At 39.5% G+C, this 22,770-nt stretch overlaps 1 protein-coding gene across 2 annotated transcripts in view; it reads left to right on the top strand.

The window, feature by feature from the left end:
• The first annotated feature begins 19,354 nt into the window (after positions 1-19,354).
• PCDH10 (protocadherin 10) overlaps positions 19,355-22,770 on the top strand; it is a 171,786-nt gene continuing 168,370 nt past the window's right edge. For both annotated transcript variants that reach the window (XM_044061668.1, XM_044061666.1), the window contains exon 1: positions 19,355-22,520. In XM_044061668.1, coding sequence (XP_043917603.1) covers positions 20,025-22,520 — 2,496 coding nt within the window. In that variant the 5' untranslated portion in view covers positions 19,355-20,024. The remainder of the gene's footprint in view (positions 22,521-22,770) is intronic.

Here is a 22,770-nt window from a genome sequence, read left to right as displayed (position 1 = left end):
AGTACATCCCCTCTGTACACTCAAAATCAACAACAGATTATAACACTGTCTGCCAGGTGACAACCATGCAGTACATCCCTCTGTACACTCAAAATCAACAACAGATTATAACACTGTCTACCAGGTGACAACCATGCAGTACATCCCTCTGTACACTCAAAATCAACAACAGATTATAACACTGTCTACCAGGTGACAACCATGCAGTACATCCCCTCTGTACACTCAAAATCAACAACAGATTATAACACTGTCTACCAGGTGACAACCATGCAGTACATCCCCTCTGTACACTCAAAATCAACAACAGATTATAACACTGTCTACCAGGTGACAACCATGCAGTACATCCCCTCTGTACACTCAAAATCAACAACAGATTATAACACTGTCTGCCAGGTGACAACCATGCAGTACATCCCCTCTGTACACTCAAAATCAACAACAGATTATAACACTGTCTGTCAGGTGACAACCATGCAGTACATCCCCTCTGTACACTCAAAATCAACAACAGATTATAGCACTGTCTGCCAGGTGACAACCATGCAGTACATCCCCTCTGTACACTCAAAATCAACAACAGATTATAGCACTGTCTGCCAGGTAACAACCATGCAGTACATCCCCTTTGTACACTCAAAATCAACAACAGATTATAACACTGTCTGCCAGGGGTACAACCATGCAGTACATTCCCTCTGTACACTAAAATTCGTATAGCAAACTATAGTGTAATATCATGGCCAGTATGCATGAGCAGGCATGGTAAATGTTCTTATTAAGCTTCTGTTTCATTCTAGTATACCTTAACTAAGCAAACTTTTGAAATTAAAATGAACTAAATAATGCTAACAAATATGTTAATGCATTTTTACTAATTTGCCAGGTTGATATTCCGTCTTGTAACAAGTCACATTACAAATTGCCTATGTAGTATATTTGGAAGTCACTGGTTACTGCCGCATACAACATATTTACAAAGAAACTTAGCTCATAGATGCTCCAGAGCATTTAATTAATTTATTTATTTATAAATATTTCCAACAAAGAATCATATTAAATGTGTTTTAGGAGCACTAAAATAATTATGTATTTAGTGTTTAAAGATTAGCTGTTTGTAGTTTAAGAAAATAAGTAGAGCTATTACTTAATATTCACTCTTTAAAGAAAGTTTGATTACTCAATATTTTTGAATCTATGCCATTACATCTAAAAGAAAGTAGCAAGTGATCTCAGACTGATACTTATGGTAACATGGAGCAATAGTAAGATAAAATAATATTTTGCCCATATGCACTTCATAAGTTGTCATACACCTAACCAGAACTTCAAGAAACCGCCGCAGCCATGAGCAATGGAAAAAAAAAAACAACATACATCTGGAATTGAATGAAGACAGGAAGGAACATGCTGACAGACATAAGGAGAAACAACATTTTACCATAAAAGACTTGCTGACAAGGTAAGTGTGGGACAGCTGTCATATTGGTAGTGCATATTTAGTTATGCATCTAAGTCTCACATGCAAGAAAGAAAGGAAGAAACAGCTACATGTCTTTCCTTCCTGAAATGAGGGTTGAAGCTCTATTACAGCACGACCTCGCTCTTCTAAAAAATCTAAAGGTATAGTCATGTGACTATCTTGATGTTTGCTGTGAGCAATGCAAGACAACAGGATACAATTGTGTCAATATACTATATACTGTGCTGTCACTCCTTTTCCAAAAAAAAGTAAAACGCAGAAATCAAATACTCACCACTTCTTCCCTCACTACACCGTCGATCCACATTGGGACAGAATCTGGCCCTCAGCCATGCCTATCTGTGAAGATTCCAGGACAATTCTGAGTCTCTTCTACATCATATGATAAAAAACACTTAGCTGGGAGAGGCTTTGAAATGTCAAATAAATACAGTTGTATGGAGAAAGCACTGAAGTCAGTGTGTGTGAATGAGTGCAATCCAAAAGCAGTTTCCTAAACAAAGAATGTTTTGCCTGCTTATGGAACAAATTTATTCTGCATATACAATGTAATAGTCATCAAAATAGCAAGCTATTTGCAGAAGAATTCTGAAAGATCTAGCTGGAAAGGATTAAAACTTTCACTGCTACTATAAAACCAGTTAGAGAAATATAATATTCCCATGTATATTATCTTAGAGCATGTTATATGGTTACTGGTTCATTTTACCAGTAGTAATAGTACTACTACACATATTTGCTGTTAGTGCCTTTCAAGTACACATATATTTACACACATGTTTATATTTATACGATAATAGAACTAATTGCACCACCATAAGTAGAAAATATACTTAATATAATGTTCTGGCTTTCATTTGGTCACTCCACAACTACCAGTACCACAGACATGAAAATTATTTTAGCTTATGGCACAATTAATTAAGAACTATGCTAAACCTGAGTATGGGTAACACTTGGCTTATACAAAAATAATGTGGTCTGACAAAGTGCAAAAGCCAGAATAGGTAAAGTTTGCAAAATACTGCAAAATGATAGTGTTTATTTGTCGCAGTGGCTTATTTTGATTACAGAATGTTGTGATTTAGTCATGTGTTATAGTTTTTACATGTACGCGTTCACATGTGAGTGTGTGTGTGTATGTGTGTGTGTGTGTGTGTGTGTGTGTGTGTGTGTGTGTGTGTGTGTGTGTGTGTGTGTGTGTGTGTGTGTGTGTGTGTTTTGCCAGCTGGGTTGTCCAACTGGGTGGTGACCCACTTTCCTGTTTTTAACAGGGGCCCAAGAAGAAAAGGTCTAGCAGATAGTACAATAATCATGTAACAGTTATCAAAAAATGTGAAAAATAAGTAGAGAAGTGGAATACAAGATAATAGACATAGTTCTAAACAACAAAAAAATCATAATACATCACATGTAATATAATATGTACAGAGAATGATGAAGTCTAAAGCAACTTATAAGCAGACTACGGTATAATGTCTACATGAATGTATATTCTCATCGAAATTAAATTGTAAAACTTGAACAATGCATAACTATTTCTCTAATGAGGGTTAAAACTTTACCAACACTGATTTCAGTATGATTTCATCTCAAAGGAGATATTAGTGCAAAGTATTATAACAGCAAAAAATAAGTTAAGATGGCTAATTTTAAATGGATGCTAAGATACAGTAAAAAATTCAGCTGAGTAGCACTAGTTATTAGGTGCACCTTTTCTTTACAATTACATGTTCTTAGAGCATTGATGTAAGAAAATATTGTGTTTTGGCCTATATATTATTATGAAAGTAGTTTCATATTTTGCCAACACATTTTTCTGTGTGTGTGTGTGTGTGTGTGTGTGTGTGTGTGTGTGTGTGTGTGTGTGTGTGTGTGTGTGTTAAGTGGAGGTAATGCATCCACCTACAGCCAGAGTTAATGAACTGCCTTCTCAAAAATGTAACCACCATCAGAGAATAGATTATTTCAAGGATTTAAGGTTTAATGTCTGAAGGGACACTTCAGTAAGGGTTACAAGGATATAACGTGGTAAAGACTGAGTTCTGTAATTATAGGGGTAACAGTCTATTGTGTGAGAGCACAGTAAGAGGTGCACTACCACTCAAGGTGACAGTCGCTCTGTGGCATTGTGGTACGATAGGAAAAACTTCCTGCTGCGCAAGCTCACATCTATGAGCAGGTACATATGCTATCACAAAGAAATATTATTTTAACTGTTGGACACTTAGCAGAACTTCAGTTCAAAATAATGTTTTGTTTTAATGCATTCATTGTATAGGTAAAGGCCTTGGCAGACTTTCAGTAAACAGAGACAGATGCAATGGGGTAGCAGTTAGCCTGGTAACTCCACAGTTCACTCTGCTTGGAGATTCGGAATAAAATGTAATAGTCCTGCAATGCTCACAGAATTTCTGGCTGGCACTTCACCTGGCAAATCTGGTCCAGCATATAGTGTCTACATTCAAAAGCATTACACATCAGAAAAAAACACCCATAGAACAAGCATTATTCTGTGGGAATAAAGCAACTTCCAGTAATAAGACAAAGAAAAGCATGCACTATATAGCGGTTTGCTGTCCAGAACCCTGAAAGAGAATCTCTAAAAATGGATTTACTGATAGTTTACTGAGTTCATATTTCTGTATCATTATATTTGCCAGGTAAAACAGGCAACCTAAATAGAACTAATCCAATATCATGCTCGCTCAGTCATATGCTATTATTACTGTCCTCCTGTACACTGCTACTATCACCCCTCTCTCCTGCATAATTTTATAACTTATTTCATTATATCTCCTGAATTTTATATACACCAATGAAATACTAAAATCTCCTTGCCTACATAATTTTATAATTTACTACATTATGTTTCCTGAATGCCTTGCAAACCTCTCTTTACTGAAATGTAAGAACACTAAACTCCTTTGCAATAATGTATTTTTCCCCTTTTGCAGTATAAATCCATTTACTTCTGTAAGATTTTACAACTGGAACAACTGAACAGACTTATAATCATTGATGTAAATACTTTACTGTATATACCTGTCTTGTGATTATATTTGTTGTTTTGTCAGAAATGTAACTATTGTTTTTCTGAGAACTTTCTGAAATTCACTTGTTAATATAAGTGCATTGTGATGGAAATTTTCTCCCCGGGCCTCCACTGAAAATGAACTCTACTCAGTCAGATTTTCCCAGTCAATAAAGACAAATAAATAAAGAGAAAGTCATTTAGAGTATTTTTTATTCAGGTAAAAAGCATTCCCCAACAATTAAAGATAGTGAACAGCCTTATCAGAATGTGACTGCACTGCTTAAGTGTATGTGTCCACCTATGGGTCTCATGCCGCATTCACCAGTTTCAGTTCTTACTGTTAGCTACGTATGTGTTCACATAAACAACAGTGAAATGACTGGAATGGAAACATTTAGTTCTAACCTCACCCCTCACACCACCAAGCAGAAAAAAATCTCTAACTCTGTATTTATATTTTGTCTCAGTACCCAAAACATGTGTCTGCAAATATCTGGAAAGGTGGGACTTCTAACTACACCAAAGTAAAATACTAATTGACTAATATATCTAGCGTAATTTTACAGTTAAAATGTCAGACTCTATTCTCAGGTCACCTGTCCATCTCATTAATGGGTGCTAACCGTAACCCTAATGCTGTCCATTCCTCATCACTCACCTTGTACCTTACCTTTAAAAAAAAATCGTCCCATAACCCTGCCACTATTCAGATTAATTTGAGGCAAGTGTTATGGGGGAGGGGGGAGGTCAGTGTAATGATCATGAGAGAAAACAATTTTCCTTTCCCGATCTTTTGTGGGTCAATCCTTTGGGTGTTCCGTATTCTGTATAATCAAACATCTTAATGGTGGTATTTTTATTCAACATTAACAATGTTCAATCATACAGAAATGGATCGATAAAAGAGACAGAGCTAGTCACAGCATTCATTTAGCACAAAACAGAGAACTGTATCCTGCATGGGAACCCATACATAAAATCATCTGGTTATGGTAGTCACACCCACATGCAGTTTGGAAGCACAGCTTAACCTATGGCATATCACTGGGATGTGAGAGGAAAGCTGAGTACCAAGAAAAAAAAAAACGGGGATATTCAGACTTTATACAGAAGGCATCTTAGCTGTGTAAATAAATGGCGAACCAAATGCTCTGAGGCAGCAGAAGTAACCACTGAGCATGACTGCTACCCAGATATCATATTCGGTGTTGTAAATCTGTATAGTTGCATGAAGTACAATATTTACTCTGTTGTGAGCTAAAATAAACTGCTTCAATGGAAGCAAAATAAATAAAGCAATAGCATTCTTCAAAATGTGCTGCACTCATGGTGTTCTTGTATTATTGCAGTCTGTGTCTTTAATGCCTTCCATGTTCTTTTTAAACATAGAAAGTTAAGCTAAAAAGAGTCAGAATCACTGCTAAATTAGATATAAAGCTTTATCCAGATAAGCTTGCCTATAACACCGTTATCAGTATTATCAGGTCTCACTGAAAACACAAACGGAACACCACTGCAGCCAGAACGATGTAAAAGAAAAGAAACGCAATTTATTTAAAGACCAAAACAGTGTTTTCGCTTCCAGAAAGCCAGAAGCTTCATCAGCAGTTGAAAGGATTAAAACCTAATGCATTTAAAACAAAGTAACTGGCACTTGTTGACGACATCACCACAAGCGCCACAAGGTTGCTTAAAAGGGCAACGATGAAACTTAAAAGGGCAACAATAACAAGGAGAGCGGGTAAATACAAATACATAGTATGCCCTGTAAAACTTATATAAAAGAATTAAAACATTCTATAATGAAGTGTGAAGCTAAAAAGCTGTATATAGTGAATATCAATAGACAAGAGCAACTAAATGTACTACTGCATCGGGTCACCTAACAGGAGCAAGCAATATAAAAAAAGCTACATATCAAAGGAAAATCAATATGTTAAGGTTGCTATTACTTTAAACTATAGATGGAATAGAACACTGAATGGGCTTAACCCTAGCAAAGCATTATATGCAACATTATTCACTGTCCTTGGAATTAACTAATGGGATAGGTTGATGCATACCAAGAGTAAAAAAGAACTATCTAAGGTAGCTCTTATATTTAAGAATTGCAGCAATGTTACAGTTTTCGTTTAGCCCAGGAAATGAAAAGGCGTCCAGTTGGAGTTGCCATTCGAGCTCACGAGTCTCGACAATAAGAGATTGTGGGCCACCTCTGATATCCATGCTGATATGATCAATGCCCATGAACAGGAAGCTGTGGCCGCTGTTGTTAAGAATATGTTTTGACAACGCGTTGTCGCTTTTCTTATTGTTGATAGCATAGATGTGTTGGTATATACGGTCACAGAAGCGTCTATCCGTTTTACCAACATAGAAAGCTGCGCAGCATTGGCAAAATGCTACGTATACTATGGCCTTCGTTTTACAATTAATTTTGTGATTGATGAAATATTTCCTCTCCCCAATGATGAAAGAGTTACCTACTCGCAGGTATCTGCACCATTTGCAACACCCACAAGTAGATGTGCCCTTTGTTCTCGTCAAGTGTTCACATTTCGTATTTCTCTGTAAAATATCTTTAAGATTATTACCCCTCCTGTAAGTGAAGATAGGAGATAAACCTAACCTGTCGTGTAGCCCCGAATTCATGATAAAAAACCAGTTCTTCCTCATGATGGAGCAAATATGCCTTGAGTTTGTGTTGAAGGCAGTAATGAAACTGGCCGAGAAGTCAGGGTCCTTTTTGGTGTCCACAACAATAGTATCCTGCCCACAAGATGGATCCAAAGGCAATGGATCCAATGTGTCTAATGGTCTTCCACTTGGCGAGGGGGGAGATCTAGAGGAGAGAAGAGGTGTGAGAAAACCCTCCAAACGTTTAGAGGAGACTTCCACAGTCAAATCAATGACCAAGTCTACCGGGTATCCTCTGTTTAAGAAGAAGTCTTTAAGTAAGGCACATTCTTTTTTGAAGGCTTCATCGGTGCTGCACATACGGGCTGCCCTCACTAGTTGTCCCTTCACAATCGACCTCTTCTGTTTCCAGGGGTGACAACTTGAAAAATGCAAGAAGGAATTGCAGTAGGGGGTTTTCCTAAAAATGGAAGAACAAAAATTGTTGTTGAAATTGTCCTTTACCAGTTGTACATCCAAATAGTCGATGACAGAGGAAAAGAAATGGTGTGTGAATCTTAAAAATTCAGTTGTGGAATTCATGTATGAAATTAGTTCCAGAGCTTCCTCTTCACCTCCTTCAAAAAGGATGAAAATGTCGTCCAAAAAACGTGTGTAGATTTTTGAACAACTGAGAAAAATAGGAGAATTAAATAGGAAAAATGTCTCCCAGTAGGCTACAAATAGATTCGCAACACAACTGCCACACGGGGAACCCATTGCAATTCCTTTCTTTTGCAAGAAGTATTGATTGTTGAAAATGAAGAAATTAGAGGATAAGACAATGTCAAGCAAAACCGTGACAATAAGTTTTACAGGGCATACTATGTATTTGTATTTACCCGCTCTCCTTGTTATTGTTGCCCTTTTAAGTTTCATCGTTGCCCTTTTAAGCAACCTTGTGGCGCTTGTGTTGATGTCGTCAACAAGCGCCAGTTACTTTGTTTTAAATGCATTAGGTTTTAATCCTTTCAACTGCTGATGAAGCTTCTGGCTTTCTGGAAGTGAAAACGCTGTTTTGGTCTTTAAATAAATTGCGTTTCTTTTCTTTTACATCGTTCTGGCTGCAGTGGTGTTCCGTTTGTGTTTTCAGTGAGTTTCCTTGTTTTTTATTCAACTCGTTTGTATTATGTCTGCAACACCATCGAGCCCAGTAACGCCGAACTTATTTGGTACCTGTAGTACCAGTACAGAGAACTCTAATGATCAAACAAACATGAAAGGGCTGTTGGTAGCACTTTCTCAACGCTTAGATTGCATTAATCTAAGACTTGACAACATTGAAAGGTGGAGCGGGGACCATGCAACTAGTCGGGTCTTTACACAAACTAACCTGCAAAATAATTCACTTGGTTCCAATGCATCATCCATTCCAGCTGGTCAACAACCTGCCCAGTCGATTTCGCAAGGGTCGATAATTTCGGAGGGCAACCTGCTTTCTAACAATGCTGCTTTGCCTTCCATGCCTGCAGGAAATGGCAGCAATTCTACGAATCCAGCGCCTAGACAGCTACCTGCTATGCCTAGCAGTCAACAGATTTCGGGTCACGGACCACTCATGGATGTGCCCTCATTGTCCGAATGGGCCAACAACTTAGCACCTCTCTCTTTTGGTGATTTTTCTGGAGCAGGGCCATCGGTGATGGACCCATCTGACTCAGGTAACATTTCTGATAACATAGCAGAGAAGCTGAGATTTCTAGATGGTAAACTACTGAAACTGAAAAAATTGCAATTAGAAGTTGCATATTTTAAACAATGTTTGGCTGAAGCTGTTATTCCTAAAGGATTAAGGAGTTCTTTTTCTCCTACTGGCCTTTTTTCGGATGCTGCTTTTGTATCCGAATTGGAGTCTCTTTTCAATAGACAAGGCGCAGAACTCCTGGAATTAATGATTAAAAACTATTCCAAACAAATTACAATTTTATTGGAAGAAACATCCAACTTGGACAACGCGATTAAAGTTGATATTAACTTTGTTAGGTATAAATATGACTATGGCCGTATTTTTACCAGCATTGATGCTCTACTGTCCAAACTTAAAGTTAATAAGGGCAAAAAGTTAACAAGAGACAGGTTGGCTTACCAGACACACTGTGCGTACCCGAGTCTGGTAAAAAAGGTTACTAGACAAAATATCTATGCAGAAAGGGATGACCCAGCACATAATAGATGTGATAACGAAATGCTGGAAGAGCCCCTCTGTGATGAGGACATCACAGACACTAATAGTCCGGCTAGTCCTGTGCAAGGGCCTAGAAGAAGCAATAGGCTTAAAAACCAAAATAAAGCACACAACTACAATAATCAACAGAGGCCTTTTTTAGGGAAGAAGGGCAACCGGAACCAGAGGTACAAGAGGTGGAATTAATTGATGAAATTCCACCCACACAGTCTGCCTTTCTGGTGATGACAACCTGCCTCATGTCATTTCTAATCTTAAAGGCGACTTCCACATTTACAATTTCTCTAATACTTTGATTGACCAAGAACTGGTTGAACTTCTGGCAAAAGGGCTAAATTTTGTACCCGACCACCAATTTAAATTAGCTAAAACACTGGTGGATCTCAAATTCTATGTGCAGAAATTAAACTTGAAAGTTTTTTTCAACAGTGAATCTTCTGCACTGGACAACAAATTGAAGTTAACTAGTTCATTCAACCCTCCTTTACACCCTGGTCTTCACATCTTTGAAAGCGCCTGTGAACTTGACCTGAGACACTTATTTTTCCATAACCGCAACTTAAGATCAATAAGGAATATATCCCAGGATCAAGTCGCAAGCTTGAACAATCTCTGCGATAAAGCTGTCCGAGTCATTAAACCAGATAAGGGAGGTGGTCTAGTTATCTTTGACAAGGAAGATTACACCAGGAGAATGCTGAGGGTACTCGATTCCCCTGCCTATGCTACTTCATCCTTGAACGAGCTGTCCACTGCATATAAAAGAATTAGAGGGTATTTCAGGGATCTTTTCCTGGAAGGCAGAATTGACATTGATACTTACAATTTTGTTGACATCACCATGCCTAAAGTACCAGTCATGTTTGGGATCCCCAAAATCCACAAGAGCCTTTCAGATCCACCTATGCGGGCACTAGTTGAAGGAAGAAGTTCTATCACGCACCCCTGTGCCCGCATCATTGATAACATCATTGGTAGATATTTGAAATCTATCCCGCAGATTTGTAAAGACTCTTGGGCATTCCTCAACTTGATTAATGATGTGCAATTCAACACTGATCTTAATTTCCTGACTATAGACGTGGTGGATTTGTACACCTCCATCCCTCACGTAGAAGCGGTTGAATGGTTTGAACTCATGCTTCGGGAGCTTGGGGCTCCCAGTAATGACATTCATATTGTCACAGTTTTGCTTGACATTGTCTTATCCTCTAATTTCTTCATTTTCAACAATCAATACTTCTTGCAAAAGAAAGGAATTGCAATGGGTTCCCCGTGTGGCAGTTGTGTTGCGAATCTATTTGTAGCCTACTGGGAGAAATTTTTCCTATTTAATTATCCTATTTTTCTCAGTTGTTCAAAAATCTACACACGTTTTTTGGACGACATTTTCATCCTTTTTGAAGGAGGTGAAGAGGAAGCTCTGGAACTCATTTCATACATGAATTCCACAACTGAATTTTTAAGATTCACACACCATTTCTCTTCCTCTGTCATCGACTATTTGGATGTACAACTGGTAAAGGACAATTTCAACAACAATTTTTGTTCTTCCATTTTTAGGAAAACCACCTACTGCAATTCCTTCTTGCATTTTCAAGTTGTCACCCTGGAAACAGAAGAGGTCGATTGTGAAGGGACAACTAGTGAGGGCAGCCCGTATGTGCAGCACCGATGAAGCCTTCAAAAAAGAATGTGCCTTACTTAAAGACTTCTTCTTAAACAGAGGATACCTGGTAGACTTGGTCATTGATTTGACTGTGGAAGTCTCCTCTAAACGTTTGGAGGGTTTTCTCACACCTCTTCTCTCCTCTAGATCTCCCCCCTCGCCAAGTGGAAGACCATTAGACACATTGGATCCATTGCCTTTGGATCCATCTTGTGGGCAGGATACTATTGTTGTGGACACCAAAAAGGACCCTAACTTCTCGGCCAGTTTCATTACTGCCTTCAACACAAACTCAAGGCATATTTGCTCCATCATGAGGAAGAACTGTTTTTTTATCATGAATTTGGGGCTACATGACAGGTTAGGTTTATCTCCTATCTTCACTTACAGGAGGGGTAATAATCTTAAAGATATTTTACAGAGAAATACGAAATGTGAACACTTGACGAGAACAAAGGGCACATCTACTTGTGGGTGTTGCAAATGGTGCAGATACCTGTGAGTAGGTAACTCTTTCATCATTGGGGAGAGGAAATATTTCATCAATCACAAAATTAATTGTAAAACGAAGGCCATAGTATACGTAGCATTTTGCCAATGCTGCGCAGCTTTCTATGTTGGTAAAATGGATAGACGCTTCTGTGACCGTATATACCAACACATCTACGCTATCAACAATAAGAAAAGCGACAACGCGTTGTCAAAACATATTCTTAACAACAGCGGCCACAGCTTCCTGTTCATGGGCATTGATCATATCAGCATGGATATCAGAGGTGGCCCACAATCTCTTATTGTCGAGACTCGTGAGCTCGAATGGCAACTCCAACTGGACGCCTTTTCATTTCCTGGGCTAAACGAAAACTGTAACATTGCTGCAATTCTTAAATATAAGAGCTACCTTAGATAGTTCTTTTTTACTCTTGGTGGCGTACCAACCTATCCCATTAGTTAATTCCAAGGACAGTGAATAATGTTGCATATAATGCTTTGCTAGGGTTAAGCCCATTCAGTGTTCTATTCCATCTATAGTTTAAAGTAATAGCAACCTTAACATATTGATTTTCCTTTGATATGTAGCTTTTTTTATATTGCATGCTCCTGTTAGGTGACCCGATGCAGTAGTACATTTAGTTGCTCTTGTCTATTGATATTCACTATATACAGCTTTTTAGCTTCACACTTCATTATAGAATGTTTTAATTCTTTTATATAAGTTTTACAGGGCATACTATGTATTTGTATTTACCCGCTCTCCTTGTTATTGTTGCCCTTTTAAGTTTCATCGTTGCCCTTTAAGCAACCTTGTGGCGCTTGTGGTGATGTCGTCAACAAGCGCCAGTTACTTTGTTTTAAATGCATTAGGTTTTAATCCATTCAACTGCTGATGAAGCTTCTGGCTTTCTGGAAGCGAAAACGCTGTTTTGGTCTTTAAATAAATTGCGTTTCTTTTCTTTTACATCGTTCTGGCTGCAGTGGTGTTCCGTTTGTGTTTTCAGTATTATCAGGTCTGTTGAAGGATTCACAAGCTTATAAAACTTTCTCAAATAAAGTTTTGTGTCTTTTGTTACTGTGTTGCTAAATTTATTTGATTTTAGCTTTTTTCTTCCATTTCATGTCAACAGCCACCAAGCCACCATTAGCTGCACTCACTTTTTTAAATATGTCTTTATCACATCCAAAAACAAGTGCACTTTGACTGCTATGACAAGAATGTTGAATAAGATAGTACTAGTTTCCACAAGTAACAAAAAGTGACACTTTAATGGGCCATCATACTGTCTTACAAAGTCTCACAAATCTAAAAACATTGTTTGTCTCAAATAGACATTAATTTCGGGTCTATATCATAACATCAAAGTGTCAAAACTTCGAATGTTATGACATCGAACCCAAAACCATGAAAGCTGAAAACCCCAAAGACTGAGAACAGTGATTTTTTTTTTTCTACTGGGAAATAAATCGCTGTTCCAATACAAAATGTGAAACACATGAACACTATAAACTATTTCTAATGTGGGGGGCTTTGCTACCCACACCCTCCAATGTGGGGGGCTGTGCCTCCCACACCCCCCACTTAAATATACCAACTCCGAGATCACACCACAGTGGAGGAAATAGCGAAGCCACAGAAACAGCCTATTGAATTCTTTCCCTGGAAGGAATTTGATGTTCCGCGGCTTCAATATTTTCAGTCTTCGATCTTTCAAGTTCGAGGTTTTGGTATTCAAACTTTTCAGCATTCGATGTTTAGCTATACACCCATTAGTTTCTATGGGACAACAGGTTATTATATTATGATAAACATTCAAGAACAAAACAGAAACTGTGGAGCCTATATATTTTAGATATAACTCACTCAAAGTGGAGTATTACAGTTCTTTCATCCTGTCTTTGTCCAACATATATATCAGTGGGGTTGTCATGGTTAGATTTGCATTATTCCATGTTATATTTTTGAACTGCATGCCTATGGCTGACAGCTGGACTGGGTGTTTGTTATCCTTTCTTTCATTCACTTTATGGTTGATGAACTATGCTAATGTCAACTGCTACATCATCCAATCTTTCACCACCATGATTTTCTCAAGGGGTGACTACCTTAAGTGAGTAGTCGCTGCTATCCACAGTCTGACACACTTCTTCTTTATAACAGTCACTAGTTGTCAGCTCTCTAAGTTAACAAGGCAAAAGAAAACAAGTTCACAGACAGAAATGTTCGATTTATAAGTAACTTAAACAGACACCAAGCAAACATTGGATTATTATGCTAACAGGCAAAGTCCTGGTTGTCACAGGTTAAAGATGCCATAGACTTGTGAGCTGTGATTAACTAAAAAAAATCACCTATTATCATTGTAATGGTGCATGCAGTAGAAAATATAAAAATACATACACTTAGAATGTGTTTCATCATTAAGGCAGAAACTTGTGTTCATGTCAGTTTATTTGCATTTGCTTTGAGGCCCAAGTTTTCTAAGACAAGAGAAAGCAGGATTTCACTAACAATTATAAACCCATTATAAGATACTTAAAACAGGTTGACTGCACTAGAAAAAACATTGCATTTGCAACTGGTTGTGATCTCCAAAGTGCATCGACAATGTAGGAATCTTAAACTACCCGGCAGGCCAAGAAAGACCAAGCAAAATGACTTGAAAGCATACCTCTCAACCTCTTAGCACAAGAAATCTGGACAAAGCGTGACATAATGACAGGAAAAATGCACAGAAATAGGAACACGTTTTAAATATTGCTCTTATAAACTTAGGAAGTTCCAAGAATAACAGGTTTTGTGTTAGCATGCATTTTTCTGAAGGATATGAAGTCTAAAACTCAAATGTATGTCACTGTGTAGCTACTTTAATCTTTAGATCATATTAGTGATTTATCAAAAAAACACATTTTTATGAGGAACAGACCAAAAATATGAGGTAAAATCTGAACATTCTGCAAAAATCTATAAAGTTGAGAGGTATGCTTGAAAGGTGATTTCAAAATGGTAATGTAGGAGGCGTTCCTGTCTGTATAATCTCGGTGATTCTTCACGAAACAACATCTTCTGTTACAAACACCTCTGCCTTCTTGGATTTGCCTCCTTATTTTTAAACTGGGACAGGAATAGACAACCATGATCTGTGCTATAAATGCAAACACAAGTTCCACTGGGATTTGGAAAATAACGTTGTATGACGTATAACTTCTACCACAGGACTTTGGTGATGTGTCTTATGTCTCACAATACCAAAAACGGAGGGTGTAGCGTAAGTCTAAATAAAGTGAAAATGTTGGGCAAGAACAGGACTAGAGGAAATTAACCAGCTATACTATGATATGAAACAAAACTAACTAATGAGCATCGTGCACAAACATCTGCAGAAAATCACAGCTCCCACATAAGGAAACTGTACAAAGTGGACATGAATAAAGTATGCCTTGTAGGGTTACTATCTATCCCTTTTTTGGCACTTGTGTCCTGTGGGAAAAAATGAAAAATTGCAAATGTCTTGATATATTATGAGAAAAGAAAAATATTTCATAAAGTTTATTTAATAGCTGCATAAAACAATTATTTTGTTTCTGAAACACTTAAGTATCGTATGGAACAGCAAAGGGAACTCACACGCTGCAATAATAAGCGTTTATTTAGCAAAATAATGGAGTCCCATCCCTTTGCACCGGGTGTGGATAGTTTGTCTTGCAAAATCTCATGTTTCCCCAAAAGAATGTCCCTCTGTTGGCATATGAAAGGAGGAAACCCTAAAGTCTTATCTGTTCACAGTTTAATAACATCACCCAGTTTATTTCGGAATGCAGGGTAATAATCAGAGCGTGTGACATATCGCCCATGCTTTGAACAAAATATAACCATAGATAGCCTTACATGGATTCTAATCTCACTGTACAATTATTTTAGTGAATTAAGACTTTTCAGGTCTTGCACTGAAAAATACTATTCTCCCTCACCATCAGCTGACTTGCAGTGCTTGAACACGAGTGCTATCATGAGTTTCTGTTAAAAGCAGTTACTTTTTTACCTATGCTGGCATTTATTATTCTGCAATATAGCCAGCAATCCAATCTCTCCCTTCAATCAGTAATGCTAAAATGATGCAGTTTTCTGAAAGGAGAAATACAGTACACAAAAAAATAAGAGACATCTTGATCGATACTGAAAGCCATCAATGTGATCCCTCTACTATGAAGTGGCTCGGCATACCACTGTACTTGTAAACAGCATTTGCAAACTGGCATCGGTCTTTTCTATGGAAGTAGGGGCCACGGACAGTTTACTATTCACTAGTATCAGTTTTATGCATATGACTGCTGCTTATTTAGTTGTCATCTTAGTTCCGGAACACTGTTATATAATGTTAAGAGTATGATGTAATGCTTGTCGCAGGTAGACTTCATGCGATAAAATGTCCATCTTATTTACAATGTCACAATACTGTTTTAAAATGTTTAGCACCTTCAACTCTTTTACACTTCCTACTTAGGCACTTTTTTCCTTATCAATTCAATACAGTGGTTAAAAAAGAATTAGTTATTGTGTGAGACCAGTTGATAGGAAAGGGAAGGAAGTGGGGGCTTAAGAAACTTAGTTTTTCATAAACCGTACTCTCCAAGTGGCACCACCATACCTAAGGCAAACATCTTTTAGCAAGTTAGAGCTGCTGCATTTCTTATACTTTTATCCCAATGAAGTCACCACGAGATAGACACATCCAATCAAATACGAGTTTAATCTGATAAAAATTGTTATATGTCATATCTCTCAACTTCTCAGCGAAAGAAATCTGGACAAAGACTGACACAATGGGGGGAAAGAGTTGCAAAATAGGGGCACACTTTAAATATGGCTCGTACAAACTTGGAAAGTTGCTAGAATAACAGGATTTCTGTTAGCATGCATTGTCTGAAGTACATGAAGTCTGAATGTAATTATTTATTGACATTAATTTGTAGATCATCCCAGTGATTTGTCAAAAAAAAAAAACATTTTTATGAGGAACAGACTAAATATTTGAGGCAAAAATCTGGACATTCTGAGAAAATCAGTGCGGTTAAGATATATGTATTTCTCAGCAACCTTGAAGGTAATAATAATTCTGGGAAAGAATGTAGTGCGTCATAAAAGAAGAAATGCCCCCCCCCCCCCCAAACGAACGTATTTACACACACACACACACACACACACACACACACACACACGCACACGCATATCACTTATCTACAAATAAAGAAATGGTTAATACCTATCAACCTCGTCCTGAAAGCTGTTATTTGGTCTAAATTGGAAAGGCCAGTTCCATGCATTTTAAACAAGTGTACTGCTATCTTTGTAAATATATCTGCGAATTACCTAAAGATGAATTCTGCTAAGGACTAACGAGAACATTAATAGCCGTAACCTTCTGGATACTAAAGAGCAAACGGAAAATGACAGCTGCAGACAGCGACGAATGTTTAGTCCTACAGTGGCGTTAACAATTAATGTCCTGCTGCTTGTATGAGTGCATTCTCAGTCTTCGCCACCAGGGGCCGTCTGTAGCTAAGAGTTGAACTTCTTGCAAGCTGTACAGCCTGAAGAACCGCGGCAGTAGCTGCAGAAACTATCCATTGAAAATGTGATATTCTCTCATTTAACATTCGAGGATCATCAACCTGCTTGCGTTCCGCTGTATTTATTACTGCTGGGAGTCTGCTTCACCACTTCAGTTCTCGTTCCGCATGGGTAGCAGCAGTAAGAACAATGTGTCTGTTGCAAAAATGTGAATTGAAACCAAAGCTTAACACAGTTTTGCCTGGGAAAGATAGGGTTGTGTAGTCAGTAGCATATGCCACTATATAATATATATATATATATATATATATATATATATATATATTATGTGTGTGTGTGTCTAGTGTAGAATGAACTAATAATAGAAATATTTATATTATATTATTTATTTTCTGCATTTCATTACAGGGAAGATCTGACTGGCAAAGCCCTTTATAGCTGAGGCTTTGTGAAAAAAAGCTCCATATTACATACATTTTCAAAGACTGCATGAGCTAACCGTGAAACATATGCTAGATAATGTCCCTGGAACCTCTTAAACAAGCCTTCTTTAAAATGACAGCTTGTATACTGCGAATTAATAAGTAACCCCCGCCCTCACACACACACACACACACACACACACACATATTTAGGGCAGCCGATGGATGTCAAGCTGAAAGAATGACGCTGAGATGCAGCTATTGATTGCTGGGCCACGCAGCGTCTCCCTTCATAGACGCGAACTGGTCTTGAACTGGGAATAGTTGCCGCTTAACTGATAATCACACAATGTAAAATCTTCTGGAGAGGTTTGCTTTAATAGGCTTGTTCCATTCTCTAACAAGTGGTGCATTCACCGTTTCTAATTAGAAGGATCAAGTCGGATAATGTGCGGTTAAATAAAACATAGTTCATCCTGAAAGGAAGCTGGCAGCGGCAGCACAGCATGGAAATATTTGGAAGGGGGTGTAAGTATAAACTGATGACTGCTCTGCCTCTTTTAAAAATTGTTGAAAGCGTTTACCAAAAAAATTGTTTATAGCACGTTTGGTGTCGGGTGCTCTGTATTCAAAGAACAGCACGTCGTATATCCAAGTATGTTTTTACATTGTCCAGAATAGCCCCCTAACGTGCAGAACGCTGGTATTCAACTTGTAATAATTTAATTATTTCTATCTTTTAAGTGTGCGTGTGTCTATATATATATAAACACACAAACAAACACGCACACATAGGGAGAAAGAGAGAGCGGGGGGGGGGGGGGTAGACAGACAGTAAAGGCTATAGTCGTGATGTACCGAATTCAAGAAACATCTTTGCTCACATAACAGCAATCTTTGCAAGTATGAGCCCAAATTGATGCACCAACGAGAGCAATACGTTTATGTTTGATTGTGTTTAATAATGCCTGCGTATGTTGCTATTATTTATGTGCATATCACACTTTTTTAAGTTTGAAGCATAACTGTCTTAATTTGTGGCATAACGTCACTGACATTCATTTATCCCATTCCACTCATAGTCATGTATTAATACTAATGATAATATCCTAATGGACATACCGGAATCACAGAACATCTGTCAGATTTAAATGGCAGAAAAAAAAAACAGATTCTATAAAATGTAATTACCAATGTCTTTTCTGGATTAGAAAGATATGGACACTGTGCTAAGGTTACATTTTCGTAGAAAGTGTGTAAGATAAAACTAGTAAATGTCTGCTGTTCATAGTAGCTCTGCGTCACCAATATTTTCAAGTGGTACATACTGGACGCTAGCTGCACATTAAATTTCTTGAGTTTCTTCTCCAATTTAGAAAAAAAAGGTGCACAAATACTATTAGTGAAAAGTACAGAGGGGTGCAGACATTCTTTCTCTAGCTTGGCGTATGCATGCCTCTAAATGCGTTTCTCTCCTTGGCATCGCTGGAATGCAAAGGCGCATCTATGTTAACTCTAAAAACAGAGCTATAGAGTACAGAGGCTGCGACCCTAGAATCCTGAGTTTGCGATTAACGCACACAATTTTTTACTTAAAAAGCTTCTACACACAGGTTTCATGCTATTTCACTGGGTTGTCCAGGCTCAGAAGGGTTACAAAAAGTAGGTTGGGGCAGAAAGGCGGTCTCCCGCGATTGTGACGTCGATCTAGTTGGCGAGCTTTACCACCAATCCTGTATTGACTCAGTAGGTACTGAAGCTTGTCATTGGCTGGCCAGAAGATGGCGCCGAGTAAAAGCACGTGAGATCTAGCTTAGGAGCTCAGAAGAGTCGGCTGCTGCCGAGTACTTGCGATAAGTAGGGAGTTGGTTGTATCCTTAGCAGCACATCATTCCAATGGTTCCTAGAGCTGGGATTACTAACTAATATTGCAAAACCATAACACAGCTAGTTGAGCAAATAACTTTAAAGTGGAAGTAGAGCTGTGAGTGACAGTGGCAAGTGCAGCGCGTGGGACCAGTGTGTCATTCCATGAGAACTTACAGTGAAGCTCCCTGCTCTGCCGGAGGCTTTGGCAGCGGGCGGATAGGCATATGCGGCGGCCATCGAGCTGCAGCCTTGAGGGATGCAAGAAGGCGAACCAGCAACGGACTGTGCATTCATTACTTGGAGCAGCAGGTTCTTTTCACACATAGCTTGGGATAACAGTTTTAATTATCTTAACATTTTAAAACATAACCAGCCGCATACCTGTGAGCTGCATTAGGGTCATTTGGATTCAAGTATGATGGCTTGGTTATTCTTGGTCTCATTAAGGTTTTTCTAAATCGGAAGCTAATCTGGAAAGAGGCTGTTGTGATACTCGGTGCATCGATTAGTGATGGCACCATCCAAGATACAGCACACCGGTGCAGACTGAGCGTTCTGGACTTTTGCAAATTGCAGATTCGTTATTCGCCCCTCCCCCTCCTGCCCCTCGGAAATGCTGGTGCTTTTGCTACTGCTCTTGCTCACGGACTTGGGGTTCGGTCAGCTACATTACACAGTACCAGAGGAGCAAGAACATGGCACTTTTGTGGGAAATATCGCGGAGGATCTGGGCTTGGACATTACAAAACTTTCAGAGCGCCGCTTCCAGACGGTGCCGAGCTCTCGGAGCCCTTACTTGGACATTAACTTGGAAACCGGGGTGCTGTTTGTTAGCAAGAAGATAGACCGAGAGCAAATTTGCAAACAGAGCCCTAGCTGCCTGCTGCACCTCGAAGTCTTCCTAGAGACTCCACTTGAACTGTTCCGCGTGGAAACTGAGGTGATGGATATAAACGACAACCCTCCCGAGTTCCCAGAAAGCGATATCACTCTAGAGATATCAGAAAGCGCCATTCCGGGCACCCGTTTCCCGCTTGAAAGCGCTTTCGATCCAGACGTGGGTACAAATTCTCTGCGCACGTATGAACTCAGCCCCAACGCCTTCGTGCACCTAGATATACAAACTCAGGCAGAGGGTACCAAAGTAGCTGAGCTGGTACTGGACAAAGCACTTGATCGGGAGCTGCAAGCGGTGCACCGCTATGTACTGACCGCAGTGGATGGGGGATTGCCGCAGCGCACTGGCACTGCTCTTCTCACCATCAGGGTGCTCGATTCAAACGACAATGTGCCTGTTTTCGAGCAACCCGTCTACACTGTAAGTGTGCCTGAAAACTCACCAGTGGGCACTATGCTTTTGCAGCTCAATGCTAGCGACCTAGATGAAGGCTCAAATGGTGAGGTGGTTTACTCGTTCAGTAGCCACGTTTCTCCACGGATTCGGGAGCTGTTCTCTATTGAACCACGTACAGGACGCCTTGAGGTGAGTGGTGAACTGGATTATGAAGAGAGCGCTAGTTATCAGGTCTACATCCAGGCAAAAGACCTGGGACCCAACGCTGTGCCCGCACACTGCAAAGTGTTAGTACGCTTACTGGACAGCAATGACAATGCCCCCGAGCTGAGCTTCAGCACCGTGAAAGAGGCGGTGAGTGAAAGCGCAGCGCCCGGTACCGTGGTAGCCTTGTTTAGCGTTACTGACCGAGACTCTGATGAAAATGGCCAGCTGCACTGCGAGATCCAGGGCGATGTGCCATTTAAACTCAAACCTTCATTTAAGAACTATTACACCATTGTGACAGATGGTGCCCTGGACCGTGAGACTAGTGACTCGTATACCATAACAGTAATAGCCAAGGATCATGGTTCACCTCAACTTTCCACCAGCAAGTCAATTAGTGTGCAGGTGTCAGATGAAAACGACAATGCCCCACGTTTCACCCAATCTGTCTACAACGTATCTGTCACGGAAAACAACGTACCGGGTGCCTACATCTCTGCCGTTAGTGCTCTGGACCCAGACATAGGCACGAATGCCGATATTACTTACAATATATTGGACTGCGACATCCAGGGGATGTCCGTCTTCACCTATGTATCCATCAACTCTGAAAACGGCTACCTCTATGCGCTGCGCACTTTCGACTATGAGCAGCTCAAGAACTTCAGCTTTATGGTAAAGGCAAAGGATGCAGGAAACCCTCCGCTCTCAAGTAGTGCCACAGTCAACATTTTGATTGCTGACCAAAATGACAATGTCCCTTCAATTATAGCGCCCATGGGCAAGAATGGTACCGCAAGGGAACTGTTGCCCCGGTCAGCTGAGCCTGGCTACTTGGTGACCCGAGTTGTAGCTGTAGATGCAGACGAAGGGGGGAATGCCCACCTCTCCTATACTCTTAAAGGTGTTGAGATGAATTTATTCCGCATGGACTGGCGAACAGGGGAAATAAAGACAGCCAGGAGAGTCCCCAGCAAGAGAGACACCCATAACCCTTATGAACTTGTGGTAGAAGTGAGAGACCACGGGCAGCCCCCTCTTTCGTCTTCTGCTACTATATTGGTTTTCATAGTTAACAGCGATGTAGAACGACACGGGAGCACCCAGGGCTCAACCGGAACCAAGGAAACGTCTTTGGATTTGACACTTATCCTTATCATCGCTTTGGGTTCGGTCTCGTTTGTCTTTCTGTTAGCAATGATTGTGTTAGCTATCAGATGCCAAAAGGAAAAAAAGATAAACATTTACAGCTGCCTAGCTGGGGACTGCTGCTTCTGCTGCTGTTCATGCTGCAGCAGACAGGCTAGAGCTCGTAAGAAAAAGCTCAGCAAGTCGGACATAATGCTGGTGCAAAGTACTAACGTTCCTAACTCAACACAGGTGCCAGCTGAGGAACCTGGTAGCTTTGGCTCTCATCACCACAATCAGAATTACTGTTATCAGGTCTGTTTGACGCCAGAGTCTGCCAAAACGGACTTGATGTTCCTGAAGCCTTGCAGTCCTTCCCGAAGCACAGAAACAGATCACAATCCATGCGGAGCCATAGTGACAGGTTACACAGATCAACAGCCAGATATCATATCCAACGGCAGCATTTTGTCCAGTGAGGTACATACTACTGCTCGCTGCGGTATATTCTCAGATGTATTGCATATGCTGATTTGTATATTACGTGGTAATCTTTATTTAAACTATCACTGATATATTTAAAATCTTGTGATTTTATCCTGAACAACACCATATATAGGACTAGGGTAACGGGATTTATAGCCAAAGGGGATATTTAAGATTGCTATGTAATACTATTTCATCACGTTAGTTTTAATTAAGTTATCCGGTTATTGATGCTACCACACAC

Source organism: Protopterus annectens, chromosome 2.part0 (genome assembly GCF_019279795.1).
Source record: "Protopterus annectens isolate FY-2018-M chromosome 2.part0, PAN1.0, whole genome shotgun sequence".
Lineage (NCBI taxonomy): Eukaryota > Metazoa > Chordata > Ceratodontiformes > Protopteridae > Protopterus > Protopterus annectens.
Note: the sequence above shows the minus strand (reverse complement) of the source record. Positions and strands in the feature narration are given on the sequence as shown.